This window comes from Motacilla alba, chromosome 22 (assembly GCF_015832195.1).
Source record: "Motacilla alba alba isolate MOTALB_02 chromosome 22, Motacilla_alba_V1.0_pri, whole genome shotgun sequence".
In the NCBI taxonomy this organism is placed as follows: domain Eukaryota; kingdom Metazoa; phylum Chordata; class Aves; order Passeriformes; family Motacillidae; genus Motacilla; species Motacilla alba.
The window spans coordinates 609283-625451 of NC_052037.1; the positions used below are offsets into that span (position 1 = coordinate 609283).

General features: G+C 51.6%; 1 protein-coding gene across 1 annotated transcript in view; it reads right to left on the minus strand.

The window, feature by feature from the left end:
- Window positions 1-13607, minus strand: part of LOXL2 (lysyl oxidase like 2) — a 63197-nt gene extending 49590 nt beyond the window's left edge. The window contains exons 1-2 of the mRNA XM_038160378.1: window positions 13470-13607; window positions 1419-1811 (exon numbers count right to left, since the gene is read on the minus strand). Of these exons, the coding sequence (XP_038016306.1) occupies window positions 1419-1770 (352 nt within the window). The 5' untranslated portion in view covers window positions 1771-1811; window positions 13470-13607. The remainder of the gene's footprint in view (window positions 1-1418; window positions 1812-13469) is intronic.
- Between the last annotated feature and the right edge of the window lie 2562 nt (window positions 13608-16169).

Consider the following 16169-nt stretch of genomic DNA (forward strand, 5'->3'; position numbering starts at 1 on the left):
CGTAGCCCAGCTCCCAGCACGAGAGAGAAACACCCCAATACCACCAATTAAACTGAAATTGGGGATTACTGGGAGCTGGAGAGGCTCCCCCAATGCCCTGGGATCCCAATCCAAGGTCCCTCAGCTGCTCCAGGCCCTTCCCCATCCCTGTGTCCATCCTTTGGATGCTTTCCAACATTTTAACATCTTTTTTACCTCACAGAGCACAGCATGAGAAAGGAACATTCAAAACCACCAATTAAACTAAGATTATGGATTGTGGGGAGCTGGAAAGGCCCTGAAATCCCAATCCAAGGTCCTCCAGCTGCTCCAGGTCCTTCTCCATCCCTGTGTCCATCCTTTGGATGCTTTCCAACACCTTTTCTACCTCACAGAGCAGAGCACGAGAAACCAACGCTCAAAACCATCAATGAGACTGAAATCAGGGATTACTGGGAGATGAAAAGACCCAGCTCCCGGCATGAGAGAGAAACACCCCAACACCATCAGTGAGACTGGAATGAAGGATTATTGGGAGCTGGGAAGGCCCTCTCCCTGTTCCAAGACCCCCTCACCTTCTCCTTTCCCGTACCTGGAGCTGGGCAGTAGGACACGGCCTCCACGTAGCCCAGCTCCCAGCATGAGAGAGAAACACCCCAATACCACCAATTAAACCGAAATTAGGGATTACTGGGAGCTGGAGAGGCTCCCCCAATGCCCTGGGATCCCAATCCAAGGTCCTTCAGCTGCTCCAGGCCCTTGTCCATCCCTGTGTCCATCCTTTGGATGCTTTCCAACACTTTAACATCTTTTTTACCTCACAGAGCACAGCATGAGAAAGGAACATTCAAAACCACCAATTAAACTAAAATTATGGATTTTTGGGGAGCTGGAAAGGCCCTGAAATCCCAATCCAACGTCCCTCAGCTGCTCCAGGCCTTTCCCCATCCCTGTGTCCATCCTTTGGATGCTTTCCAATACCTTTTCTACCTCACAGAGCAGAGCACGAGAAACCAACGCTCAAAACCATCAATGAGACTGAAATTAGGGATTACTGGGAGCTGGGAAGGCCCTCTCCCTGTTCCAAGACCCCCTGACCTTCTCCTTTTCTGTACTTGGAGCTGGGCAGTAGGACACGGCCTCCACGTAGCCCAGCTCCCAGCATGAGAGAGAAACACCCCAACACCACCAATTAAACCGAAATTAGGGATTATTGGGAGCTGGAGAGGCCCTCCCAATGCCCTGGGATCCCAATCCAAGGTCCTTCAGCTGCTCCAGGCCCTTGTCCATCCCTGTGTCCATCCTTTGGATGCTTTCCAACACTTTAACATCTTTTTTACCTCACAGAGCAGAGCACAAGAAACCAACACTCAAAACCATCAATGAGACTGAAATTAGGGATTCTTGGGAGCTGGAAAGGCCCTCTCCCTGTTCCTCACCTTCTCCTTTCCCGTACTTGGAGCTGGGCAGCCAGGACACGGCCTCCACGTAGCCCAGCTCGCGGCACACCACGTGGGCGGCGTGGATGGAGAAGTCGTCGTCGCACACGGTGCCCCACTCGCCGCCGTAGAACACCTCCACCCTGCCCTCGTTGTGCTTCCTCTTCTGGCCCGCCAGCCTCAGCTGGATTTTGGGCACGTTCGGGGCTCTCGGGGGGGGCTGGAACGCCTGCGGGGCCGGCTCGGGGTAGCCGGGCGGGAACGGCCAGGGCTCGTACTGGGCACCGCTGAGCTCGGCCAGCAGCAGCAGCAGCAGGCAGGGGCTGGAGGGAAACGCGTGGGATCTTCCCATTCTCAGCGATCACAGAGGCAGGCAGGGCAGGCAGGGCTGACCTGGAGGAAAAGCAGATTTTAATTAAAGTTTGTGATGATACAAAATTGATGTGATTTATATTAGTATCGTATTTATATTTTTTCATTATTATTTATATGTTATTATTCATTTTATTGCTTATAATGTTTAATTTTTTATCCATTGTTATATTTATTATTTCTATTATTAATGATTATTTCTATTATTAGCTTGGAAATGGGGATTACCTCCAATGCCACCTGTAAAAACCAAGGTCGGGTCAATTATTTCTTGTGGGGTGGACAAACAAACTGAAACCTCCCCCATTTATAAGTTTAGATCAACTTGCCACATAATTTCACCCCAAAAATACATTTTCCTCAGGTGAAATTCTCTATGCTGGGAGGCGTAGCAAATGATTTTCCTGTTTTCCTCCAGAAACCCAGCAGGAAAACTTCATCCAAATCCTGCCAGGACAGAACTGAACCCTTTTTTCTCCCCATCAGGAACCCAAACCCATCACGAGCAGTGGAAAACCAGGAGGGTGAGGAGATCTCGTGGCCAGCAGTGAGAGATTTATCCCAAACTCTGGGCTCCCAGTGGGATCAAAGATTTATTTCTGTTCCTGCACGTCTGGCTCCACCTGTAGAAACTCAAAACATCACCAGACACTCGGCAGAAGCCTTGGGTGACCTTGGAATAGTGGGAAAGGTCTCCAGGTTTTGGTTGTAAGTCTGGGTGGGGATTTATTGCCATCCAAGGGCTCCACGAGCACAATTTAAGGCAGGAACAGACAACTTCTCGTGACTCATGAGAGGACTTTCACCCAGGAATGGAATCCTGTGGAATGCTGTCCTTTCCCTGCTTCCCACTGACACCCAGGCACGTGGAGTGGCCAAGCAGGACACGTGGGGACGAGGATTCCATCATTTCCCAGCGAAGCAATGCCAGAGCTCGGGGGAAAAACCTCCCCAGACCTTCGGAGCTCCGTTGTTTCCTGGCAGCCACCGGAGGGGAGGGAGGAAGGAAGGGGGAGGATTTGGCTCCAAAGGAGATGTCTAGGAACGAAAATTCTCTGAAATTTCAGCTAAATTTACCCCTAAAAAAAAAAATCCCAGAAAAATCCCATCCTCACATAAAGATACAAAATCTGTGAGCAGCCTTTAAAGCTGAGGAGGACATGGATCAGAATTCCAGCTCATCACCAGGGCTGTGCCTCAGTTTCCCCATGAGTTAAACAGGGATGGGGCTCAGGAGATTCCTGCTGGAATGAAAAGGGTTTTGCTGAGGAAGGGAGGAATGAAACAGAAGCACAGGGATTTTAGAGCCCAGGGTTGGAGGGGAAACAGGAAAAGCAAGAGGAGGTTTTACAACGGATCTCATAAATCAGGATGGGACGGGGAAATGAGGGGGAAAAAATCTTGGAAAACAAACACTGAGTTTCCAGGAGCCAATTTTTTTGTAGGTCAGGAGGTGAGGCTGAGAGAGGGGAATGAAATCAGGTCCTGCCCCTGCCTGGGGAGGGCTGGAGGGGAGGGGAGGAGGGAAATGCAGCTGCTGCTCCCTCTGGCAGTGAGGAGAGGGGATTTTCCAACGGGAATGCAGCTGGCAGGGCAGGATCCGAGGGATCCCAGATCCAGGAGCTCCAGGATTCCAAATCCAGGAGCTCCAGAGGGATCCAGGAGTTCCAGAGCGATCCAGAATCCTGGATCCAGGAGCTCCAGAGGCATCCAGGAGTTCCAGAGTGATCCATATTCTGGATCCAGGAGCTCCAGAGGGATCCAGGAGTTCCAGAGTGATCCAGAATTCTGAATCCAGGAGCTCCGGGGGGATCTAGGATTCCAGATCCAGGAGCTCCAGAGGGATCCAGGAGTTCCAGAGTGATCCAGAATCCTGGATCCAGGAGCTCCGGAGGGATCCAGGAGTTCCAGATCCAGAAACTCCAGAGGGACGCAGGAGCTCCAGAGGGATGCAGAGTGATCCAGAAGCCTGGATCCAGATCCAGGAGCTCCAGTGCCTGGACTGGTCCCAGCATCACCCCGGTCCCCAGCCCAGCAGCACCAGGCTCTGAAGGAACCTCTGGAGATGTTTGAATGGGTACGGGATGGGTTCAGCCCAGGGGACAAACAGGGGCAGGGAGATGCTCCTGGATGCAGAAAGAAATTCCAGAAGTCCCCGTGGATCTCGACAGGGAAGGGCAGGTGGGAATTGTCAGCCCAGACTCCAGAGGGGAGGAGTTCCACCTCAGCAGAGCCTCGAGCTCTGCAGGAAAATCTGGGCTGCAGGTTTCACTTTGAAACATCTGGTTTGATCTGCTCCATCCCTAAACATCTGGTTTGATCTGCTCCATCCCTAAACATCTGTCTTGATTTGTTCCATCCCTCAACAACATCTGTATTGATCTGCTCCATCCCTCAACATCTGTATTGATTTGCTCTGTCCCTCAACATCTGTCTTGATCTGCTCCATCCCTCAACATCTGTATTGATCTGCTCCATCCCTCAACATCTGTATTGGTCTGCTCCATCCCTCAACATCTGTATTGATCTGCTCCATCCCTCAACATCTGGTTTGATCTGCTCCATCCCTCAACATCTGTATTGATCTGCTCTGTCCCTCAACATCTGTCTTGATCTGCTCCATCCCTCAACATCTGTATTGATCTGCTTCGTCCTTCAACATCTGTATTGATCTGCTCCGTCCCTAAACATCTGGTTTGATCAGCTCCATGTTCCTGGCTGCTGCAGAAACAGCATTTTCAAACCCTCAGCAAACCCCCCTCAAAAACGAAATTGGGCTGCAGAAGGTCTCCCGAAAAATTCAGCTGGGGAGGCTGCCTTAGTCCCAAACTCCCAGCTGGGTTTAGAAATGGTCATTATTTGGGTTAAGAAATGGTCATTATTTGGGTTTGGAAATGGTCATTATTTGGGTTTGGAAATGGTCATTATTTGGGTTTAGAAATGGTCATTATTTGGTTTAGAAATGGTCATTATTTGGGTTTAGAAATGGTCATTATTTGGTTTAGAAATGGTCATTATTTGGGTTTAGAAATGGTCATTATTTGGTTTAGAAATGGTCATTATTTGGGTTTAGAAATGGTCATTATTTGGGTTTGGAAATTGTCGTTATTTGGTTTAGAAATGGTCATTATTTGGTTTCCCAGGGCTGTCCCACACACTGAGAACGCAGGGCTCTGTTTATAAATATTTGTATTTCTATTTCTGGCAGCATCTGGATGGTCCTGCAGCCACGAGAGGGAAATCTGGGAAGGAAAAGGCAGATAAAGAGAGGAGCAGCCTCCCAGTCAAAGCCTGCAGCTGAGATAAGGCAGCACTTCAGCATCTTGACCAGAGCATGAACAAACTCCCCTCTGGGTCAGTTTTGGTTCATTTCTGAGCCTCCAGAAAGCTCAGCATCAACTAACCCCGAATATCTGAGAGGAGAAAAGGCTCGACCAAGAGCCCAGAACCTGCCCCGTGCCTGGAAAACAGGAACCCGTGTCAGCCCCGCTCTCGGGGGTCCCTGGGGATGGAGGAACAGCTCCAAGCTGTGAGCTCCCCTTCGCAGCCCTTCCCCTGCTCGATCCTCTGCAGCCGTGTCGCGGAGGACTGGAGCCAAAAGACACAAGGATTTGGGGAAAGCACGCGGAGGAGGCCGGGATGGCTCCCAGCCCTGCGGAGGTGTTAATGAGCCGAGCGCTGCCAGATGCCAGAGCCTTTCCAAGAGCCCCGGCCCTGCGAGACCTCGGCAGCAGCCGGCAGGGGCGGGAAGGTCAGGGCAGAGCTCCAGGTTGCTTTAATTGGAACCAGGATTAGCCTGGGAGATGCTAATTGGGATTAGAGCAGATCCAGGAGGTGGAACTTTCACTCTTGGAGGTGGAACTTTCACCCTTGCTGAGCCGGGCTGCCCTGGAGCCCAAAATGGGTTTGCTGCTGTTCCCCAGGAATTCAGGGATTTGGGAATCGTCGAGTGTCCTGAGCTGGAAGGGACCCACAAGGATCATCCAAATCCTGCACAGGGAGAGGAGAGAACTCACACAGCTGGAGAAATCCTGGTGAGAGAGCATAAAGCACTACAGAGGGAATTCTGGCTGGGGGAAAAGGAATTCCAGCAAGATTGTAGGAACACATTCCCCACCTATCCCTAGGAAAAATGGCTCAGGGCACTCAGGTGGAGCAGCACCATGTTCCTTCTTTGCTGTGGGATCAGGAGGGGCTCCTTGAGGGGAAGGCACTGGAAAACCACTCAGAAATCCCATTCCATGTGCAAAAATCCTGCAGGAATTCTGCCCAAGACTGGGACAGCAGCAGCGCCCTGAGCTCCCTCCAATCCCAAGCACCAGGAGACAAAACTTCCACAGGGTCTGCGCCCCCCAAAAGAATAAACCTCAGCCCCTGATCATTGAGGGGCTCAGGAAATTTCCTCAGATTAAGCCAGGAAGAGCAGAATCCAGAGGGATTCCACAGCCACAATTTGGGATTCCCACAAAAAATGGCAGCCCGGGTCCAAGGGGGAAACTTCAGGAACTCAGCAGAAGCCAGGGAAAGCTCCCAGGGCCTCAGCACTGAAATGGGCTCTCAGCTTTTGTCTATCCCGAGGGGACAGGAGGGAAAACTGGGAATTCTGGCATGGCAGAGCTCAGGCTGGGGCTGCCCCATCCCTGGAAATATCCAAGGCCAGGCTGGACGGGGCTTGGAGCACCCAGGGATGGTGGAAGGAGACGGGATCTAAGGGATTTAAAGTCCCTTCCCACCCAAACCATTCCGTGGCTCTGACCCACAGCACCCAGGTCCTTTCCCACTGGGATTCGAGGCCTGGACTGGTTTTGAGGATTGAGAACAGAGAAAATTGCCCAGCAGTTCCTTTACTCCACAGAAATCCTGGGTTTCTTCTTTCCTGAAATCTCCCTCCTCAGCTCCAAGACTTTCAGGGCTCTGATGTGCAGAGCTCTCCCTGCCCCTCACTGCAGCAGGCTGCTCAGCCGCGCCTCGCTCAAAACAGCCCTGAGCGGGCACGGGCAGCACCAGCTGCACCCACACAGCGTGGGGGCACCAGAAACCACAAGAACACAACTTAACATGGAAAATATTCCGGCAAAACCACGGCTCCGCCGCTGGCAGCGACGCTTGGACGCGTTCCCCCCTCCAGCCCGGGGGAGCTGCACGTGCTGAGCTGCCTGAGAATAAATCCAGGCCCCAGCTTGCAGGAGGTTTGGTGTGGGCTGGATTTTCCCTTCCTCTCGGGCTCATCGCTCCCCTCACGGCCTCTAACGACCTCCAGATTTACTCCTGACGTCAGGGCAATATTTTGGTCTCTCCATTCAAAGGAATCCAAGTCAGAGCATTAAAAACCCATCGAGCAGAGCTGGTGGAGAAGGCAGGAAACGCTCCAGGTCTCCCGCTTCTCTGTGCCATGTTCCAGGCTGGAAGCTGAGATCCATCCCCGCAGGAATGTGTAATTTAAGGCTTCCAGGGATGATCCTGGTGGCTGCTGACTCAGCCCTTTCCAGGGCTCCAGTCCTGGGTCTTGAAGGGAACAGAGGTGCGGGATGGTGAGGAAAAAACATGGAATTTTTATGGAATCCTGGGATGGTTTGGGTTGGAAGGGATTCAGATCCATCCAGAGCCACCCCTGCCATGGGCAGGGTCACCTCCCACTGGCCCAGGGCGTCCATCCCTGGACACTTCCAGGGATCCAGGGGCAGCCCCAGCTGCTCTGGGAATTCCATCCCAGCCCCTCCCCACCCCTTCCCAGGGAGGAATTCCTTCCCAATATCCCACTGAACCCTGCCCTCCGGCAGTTTAAAACCATCGCCCCTTGTCCTGGCACTCTGCCCATTTAAAATCCTTCTCCCTCCTTTTCACGGACCTCCCGAAGCTCCCAATCCTGAGATTTTCCTTCTCCAGCGTTTTCCCGGGTGTAACAGAGCCCGAGCCCAATCCAGCCAAAACCCCCCTTTGGAATCCATCCAGTCACCCAGCTCAGACAAACCCCAGAACCAGCCGCTTCCCTGCTCCCGTCCTCATCCGGACAGCAAAAGGAAAGTCTGGAATGCCGGTTTGTGCCCGAGGAGCAGCAACGCTCCACATCCCCCGGGAGCGGGGACAATTGTCCCGATTGTCCCCGGAGCTCTGAACCGTTGGTGTTCAGCCGCTCGGAACCGGGAATCCCGGGAATCCCTGCATCCCCAGTTCCACTCTCCATCGCCCCAGGTGCATTCCTCGGGGTGGGAACAGGATTTCCCTTGGACCAGGAATCCCTGCATCCCCAATTCCCTGTTCCATCCCCCCAGGTGCATTCCTCAGGGTGGGAACAGGAATCCCGGCAATCCCTGCATCCCCAATTCCAGCTTCATCACCCCAGGTGCATTCCTCGCCCCAGGTGCATTCCTTGGGGGTGTGAAAAAGATTTCCCTTGGAACAGGAATCCCGGCAATCCCTGCATCCCCAGTTCCGCTCTCCATCGCCCCAGGTGCATTCCTTGGGCTGGGAACAGGATTTCCCTTGGACCAGGAATCCCTGCATCCCCAATTCCCTGTTCCATCCCCCAGGTGCATTCCTCAGGGTGGGAACAGGAATCCCGGCAATCCCTGCATTCCCAATTCCACTCTCCATTGCCCCAGGAGCATTCCTCGGGCTGGGAACAGGATTTCCCTTGGAACAGGAATCCTGGGAATCCCTGCATCCCCATCTCCAGCTCCATCGCCCCAGGAGCATTCCTCGGGCTGGGAACAGGATTTCCCTTGGACCAGGAATCCTGGGAATCCCTGCATCCCCAACTCCAGCTCCATCGCCCCAGGAGCATTCCTCGGGCTGGGAACAGGATTTCCCTTGGACCAGGAATCCTGGGAATCCCTGCATCCCCATCTCCAGCTCCATCGCCCCAGGAGCATTCCTCGGGCTGGGAACAGGATTTCCCGGTGCCACGGGAGGATTTCTCCAGCCTCTTCTCCCCTGGAGCCTCTCCAGAACTGCTGAAGGGAATAAAATCCCACCATTCCCTGGGGTGAGATTTTGGATACCTTCTCCCACTGCTCCGAGAGTCTCCACCTTGCCATGGCTCTCCAAGGGTTGAATCCCATGGATTAAATCCCTTCTCATTCCCACTCCTAAAACCCTGAGCCACAAAGGTCCCTGCAGGGATCAGAGGCCCCAACCACTGGCAGAAAATCCCAGTCTCCAGCAGAGATCCCGAGCCAAGGGAACAATCAGAGCAGGGATTCCCCGGGTTGGAAAAGGAGCTCTGGGAAAGCCCAGAGAGCCATGGAATGGTTCAGCTGGAAAAGACCCTTCAGACCATCCCGTCCAAGCCACCACCTCGATCACCACCTAACCACGTCCCCAGGGCCACAACAGGTGCTCCTGGAATTCCCAGGGATGGTGATTCCACCTTGGCTGCCCATTCCCAGGGCACTTGGGAATGTTTGCCAGCCTAGGAGGGCAAAGAGGGATGGAAAAATCCGTGTGAAAATTCCCTGATCGAGGCCCTTTTTATCACTGCTTGACTAAATCTGAAAATCCTGGAATGGTTTGGGTTGGAAGAGACCTGAAATTCATCCAGTGGCCCCCCTGCCAGGGCAGGGACAGCTCCCACTGCCCCAGGTGCTCCAGCCTGGCCTTGGGCACTGCCAGGGATCCAGGGCAGCCCCAGCTCCCTGGGAATTCCATCCCAGCCCATCCCCACCCTCCCAGGCAGGAATTCCTTCCTGAATTTCCCCCCTTTCCCCAGCACTGCAGTTCATGGGCTGGGAATTCCCGGTTCCCATTTGCAGGCCCTTGGAGCAGCCAGGACAGGGCTGGCCCTGGACCCTGGGAGAGTCAGAATCCTCATCCCCGTTCCTGCTCCTCCTCCCACGCCAGGCACAGGGAAGAGAGCAGGAGAGCAGGCACTTGCCGGGGAAACAGCTGGATTCCAGCTGTGCCGTGGCCAGAAGGGGCTCCACACATCCCTCTGTTCCCAGGAGAGCTTTTTGTGCCTCCTGGGATGCACTGAGGGGCTAAAACTGAAATCAGATGGGAACTGGAGGAGATCTGGGAAGAGGCCACGGCCTGGATTTGGGATCTGCCCCTTCAGGAAAGGTGCTGGCCATGGATCCGGGTGTTGGGACCTGGAAAAATTCCCCTGTCCTTGCAAATTTCGCATTTATGTTTATAAACATCAATATATCCTTATAAATATATCCTCGTAAAGGTAAATATGGAGATGAATATCTCTTTATAGTGATACATTTCTCCTGATATAGATGAGGAAAACTTTTCCTGCTGCATCCCCAGATTCCTAAGCCAGGGTCTCTGTGATGTTCTAAGCTCTCCTGGTCTTTGGATCTTTATTTTTTTTATCTCCACACAGCAGAAACCACTTAAATGAAACACCAAAAACTCATCTGAAGGGAAAAATTAACCCCAGAGGAGGATCCTGTGTGAGCTGAAGGAGCAGAGCTCAGCCTGGCTCGGGGCTGAACACCCCAAATTTCCACGGAGAGGATTTCCAGGTGGATCCGAAATCCTCCAAGGAGGAGGGGATCCCTGCTCTGCCTGCGGGTGATGCTGTTTAAATTAATCCCCCTGATCCACCAGGGGACAGCCAGGCTCCAGAGCAGGCTGCTGTTATTGCTGGGAAATCCCCCCTGGAATAACAAATATCCATCCTGGATTAGGAGTGGAACTTTTCCTCCTCCGAGGGCGTTTTTGCAGATGGGAATGGGAAATGTGGGATGGGAAGTATCAAAAAAGGGCTCTGAAAGTGTCTAAAAAGGGCCCAGAAAAGGGCTCAGAGAGTGTCCAAAAAAGGGCTCGGAAAGTGGCAAAAAAGGCACTGAGAGCATCAAAAAAGGGCCCTGAAAAAGTCCAAAAAAAAGGCTCAGAAATTGCCCAAAAAGGGCCCCAAAGGCGTCAAAAAAGGGCCCAGAGAGGGTCCAAAAAAGGGCTCTGACCCCCAGGAGAACTCTGCATTTGACCTGAGGCCCTGGAGAAGCTTCCAAAATGGAATGACAGAGCTGGGATTGTGGTGTGGAGTTTGGATAGAAGTGTGTGACATCACAGGGTGCAAAACTCTGAGTTTAAGGTTTTAGAATATAGTAATATATTCTATTTTTTATATATATAAAATTACAAAATATAAATATAAATATAAATATAAATATAAATATAAATATAAATATAAATATAAATATAAATATAAATATAAATATAAATATAAATCAAGATAGAGGTTTTAGGGCAGAGGCTGCTCCTTCTTCACGAGTTTAAGTGGCATTGTGTAAATGGATAAAAAACTCCTGACTGCAGGCCACGAGTGGTCGGTTATTAAGTTAAGAGTAAAAACAACTTCAGTGTGATTTCTTAATTAGACAATTTATCCTTAACAAGCCTTGGGGAGAGACAGGGCTCCATTTTTTTAGTTTGTTGGAGTGAGGTGCTGCAAAACTCAGATTTGGTGAGAATGAAACATAAATAAGAACTAATGAACATCTATGTAAATATAATGTAAATAAGAACTAATGAACATCTAAGTAAGTATATTATAGATAAGAACTAATGAATATCTAAGTAAATATAATATAAATAATAACTAATGAATATCTATGTAAATATAATGTAAATAAGAACTAATGGACATCTAAGTAAATATAATATAAATAAGAACTAATGAATATCTAAGTAAATATAAATAAATAAGAACTAATGAATATCTAAGTAAATTTAATATAATTAAGAACTAATGGACATCTATGTAAGTATAATATAGATAAGAACTAATAGACATCTATGTAAATGTAATGTAAATAGGAACTAATGGACATCTGAGTAAATATAATATAAATAAGATCTAATGGACATCTAAGTAAGTATAAAATAGATAAGAACTAATGAACATCTATGTAAATATAATGTAAATAAGAACTAATAAACATCTATGTAAATATAATATAAATAGGAACTAATAGACATCTATGTAAATATAATGCAAATAGGAACTAATGACCATCTGAGTCCAAACAAGACATAATGTCTCGTGCCTTTAATCCCAGCCCCGGCAGACTCTGGGGATCATCCCAGTGCCCCAAACTGGGAGCTCCGGGGGCGCTCAGGAGGGGAGGGAGTGAAAGGGAAAGATGAATGCGAACGGAGGAACAGACAGGAAAGCAGAACGGAGCACAGGGAGAGCGAGGAGCCAAGTGATGGATTTACGAACCCCCGAGCTCATCGCCGGCTCCATTCTGGGGTCTCAGCCTGTGAGAGCGAGCTTCCAGCAGAGCACGCGGCTTTTCCATCCCAAGTCCCCCCAGGAGCCTTGTCCTGGGCTCCCCCATCCCACCCTGCGACCCTCGCGGCTTTTCCATCGAGTCCCCCGAGCCTTGTCCTGGGCTCCCCCATCCCACCCCGCGACCCTCGCGGCTTTCCCGAGCTGCCGACGCTTCCCTGAAGTTTTTCCCCCCCAAAATTCTCATTTCTGCGCCCCAAAGCTCCTGCTGGCTCGGACAGGAGAGGGATTCTGAGCCCCAGCGCCGCCTGATTTAAGGATTAAATTTCCTTCACCAAAGCATTTTCGGGGATGTTTCCCAACATCCTCCTGCCCCTGGGGCCGGGATGATCGGAATTCCCTCCCGGAGCACCCAGCACTCGCTCCGAGGTGAGATTCCTCCCTGAGCACTCGGATGTTCCAGCAATTCACGCTTTCATTTCATTTTAAATGATTTTAACTGCTCCCCACTCCCCAGCCGAGGAAATTCCACCGCCGTGGGTGGCTCAATGCAGAGAAAAATGGGAAGGAGGAGCCCTAAATCCACGATTTTCAGGCTTCATCCAGGAAAAACTGGAAGCACTGCGCTGTCACCTTTATGAGCTGATTGTGGATATGATGAACTATTTTCCTGCTGCACTCCCAGATATCCAAACTTGGATCTTCCTCTTTAATATTCTAAATTATCTGGGCTTAGATCTTTTATCCACAGCTGTTTAATTAACAACAAAAACTCATCGGGAAGGAAATATTAACCACAATGACTGGCGAGCTCAGCCCGGGTCGGGGTGAACATCCCACGTTTCTCCGGGCCAGTTTTCCAGGTGAGTATCCCGAAGTAATCCTAAAAATCACCAGGATAAAACACTTTTCAAGGAGCTGCTGGTAGGCTCAGAGAATCCCCAGCAGTGACAGCAGGAAAAAAAAAAAAAAATCCTTAATTAAGGACATATTTTGCACCTTCTGCCAAACATCTGCCCTCTGAAAAAACGGGAATTATCCAGAGAGGAGAACTCCAAGATCCCCCCGGATTTACCCAACGCTGATGGCACCCACCGGGGTTTTCTGCTCGAAATTCGGGATATTTTACCAAAATCCCGGCTCAGGCATTGCTCGAGCTCGCCACTCGTCTTTTATTCCAGCCGGGAATGGCTGGGAGCAAAAAAGGGATAAAATCTCCAGCTCGGGCGGGACTTCTTTAAAAAGTGACACCGAAACTCCTCGGCATCGCAGCCCGGCCGAATCCAGCCGGGGGACAAGGATGAGGAGAAGCGGGAGGTTTTCCCTCCCAGTCTTACACCGCGATGGGAGAGGGAGAAAAACACACTCGGAGAGAAGAGGGGAAACGAAACTTTCAGCCGCGAAGAAAGCAAGGTTTAGAAACGCTGAAACCAATCAATCAGCCGCACTTTTTGCGGCAATAAAACCCCAAACCCGGCTCGCAGCCCCGAGTTTACCTCAATCTGCGGTGCCTGTGCTGGGGGGCAGCTCAGCCCGGCTTCACCCAGGCTTCCCTGCCGGGCTGAGCGCTGTGGAAATCCTCCCGCAGGCAGGGAAATGTGCGCGGGGAGCTGCCGCTTCCTGCCAAATTTCACTGGGTTCGCTCCGCAAACCCCTCCCCGGAGCCGCCCCGCCGGCAGCTCCCGCTCCTCCCGGCAGGGGCAGAGCGGGGGGAGCGGCCGCGCTTCCCAAAAAAAAAATAAAAAAAGGATGAGGAGCATGGATCTGTAATGCGGCTGGCCCCAGAGAATAAATCCTGGGAGTTATCCCGGCCCCCGGGGTGAAACCTTAATATTGAAGGACTCTGAGGTGATTCGGTCCCTGCGATTCCAGGGGGTTCTGGCGCAGAATCCTGGAATTCCCAGCGCTGGCATCTCCCGGGGTTCAGCCACCTCGAACCTTTCAGCATCCCCCTTTTCCAGCTGCTCCTCATTCCCGGGAATTCCCAGCGCTGGCATCTCCCGGCGTTCAGCCACCTTTAATCAGCATCCAGCTTTTCCAGCTCCCGGGAATTCCTTCCACTCGCTCCTACAGCAGCTCAAAGCAAAGCAGGGAATTTTTGTTATTAACCCACCTTGTCCTGCAGTTATTCCCCACTCCTGGCATCTCCCAAGGATTAAAAACGATTCCTCACGGAAAAATAACAAATCCTAGATTGGAGAATTCCCAGGTGGGAACAGTTCTTCTCCCAAAAACCAGAGCTGGATCAATCCCACATCGTCCTGAGCCTCTGCCAGGGGGCTGTGGTTTTAAAGTCGTTCAGGGCTTTAATTTATCCCAAAATTTCTCTTCATTCCCTTTGCTTCAGGTGTGACAATAACAGGAAACGGAGCGGGGTTTAAATCTCCGAAGAGAACCCGGGATTCTGTCTCCTGACCCAGCTTCGGGCAGCAGTGCCAGCACTTCCCAAATTCCGGAATGTTCCCCGGTATTTTCCCCCCAGCTTTGGCCCGGGGTGTTTAAACCTCTCTTCCGTGGGTTTTCCAAAGGAATCAGCAGGAAGCTGATGGACACAGCAAGGAAAGTATTCCCCAAGGTAACTCCTGAGGGAGCATTCCCCGTTATCCTGCGTTCCTGTTTTAGAGGATTTCCCAGCGAGCCCGGGGATGGGATCCAGGGATGGGATCCGGGGATGGGAACCAGGGATGGGATCCGGGGATGGGATCCCGGGATGGAACCTGGGGATGGGATTTGGGGATGGGATCCAGGGGTGGGAACCCAGGATGGGAACCGGGGATGGGATCTGGGGATGGGATCCGGGGGTGGGAACCGGGGATGAGATTTGGGGATGGGATCCAGGGATGGGATCCGGGGATGGGATTCAGAGATGGAATTTGGGGATGGAATCTGGGGATGGGATCCGGGGATGGGATTCAGGGATGGGATCCGGGGATGGGATCCGGAGGTGGGATCCTAGCACAGGGCTGCTGTCCATGGGTTTTCCTTTGGGATCCTCCTGCACAGCAATTCCAACCTAATTCTATTCATCAGGATTAAAATTCCAGGTTTAATGCCCAGTTCCAGACACATTTCCATCAGTGCAGCACAGGAACATTCCCAGCAGGAGACTTCTCCCTTTTCCCAGCTTTTCCATCCCTCCCAAACGGGATTCATCCATGCCAGGTGATTCCAGCTCCGGGGCCCAACTCCATCTTCTGGAAAAGCTGAGTTTGATCCAATTCCCGCTCCAGAAACAATTCCCATGGGAATTGGGAAGGGAAATTGCACTGGATTGGGCACCAGCACTAGAGGAAATAAATGGGATTTTGGAAAAAAATTCCTCCCTGGGAGGGTGAGGAGGGGCTGGGATGGAATTCCCAGAGGAGCTGGGGCAGCTCCGTCCCTGGGAGTGTCCAAGTCACTTCCAGAGAAAAGGGATCCCTGGAATGAGGGATCCCTGGGCTGTGGGATCCCTGGGCTGTGGGATCTTTGGAATGAGGGACCTTGAGGGATCTTTGGAATGAGGGATCTCTGGGATTTGGGATCCTCGGGATTTGTGGTCGCTGGGCTGTGGGATCCCTGGAACGAGGGATCTTTGGAATGAGGGATCTCTGGAATGAGGGATCCTTGGGATTTGTGATCTCTGGGATGTGGAATCTCTGGGATAAGGGATCCCTGGGCTGTGAGATCCCTGGGATGTGGGATCCCTGGGATGAGGGACCTTTGGAATGAGGGATCTCTGGGATTTGGGATCCTTGGGATTTGTGATCTCTGGGATAAGGGATCCCTGGGATGTGGGATCTTTGGAATGAGGGATCTCTGGGATTTGGGATCCCTGGGATGTGGGATCCCTGGGATTTGGAGCAGCCTGGGATAGAGGAAGGGGATGTGATGGGATGAGCTCTCAGGTCCTTTCTCTGCACCAGGAATTCTCAGGGAAGAGGACAAACCCTGGGAATTGGATGCTGACCCTCAGCAGAGCCACCTCCCCCAGCTCGGGGACATCGAGGTGTCCCAGGAGAAGCTGCAGGAGCAGTTCCAGGCTGGAATGAGGGATGTGGAGAAAGGAACGTGTCAGAGCCTGCCCGGCCCAGCACGGGTCAGGCCAGGCCAGGGCAGGATTTTTTATCCAAGAAAAATTCCAGCTGATGGAAGGGAGAGCCTGGGATGAAACATCCAGCAGGAATCCAGCAGGAATCCAGCAGGAATCCAGCAGA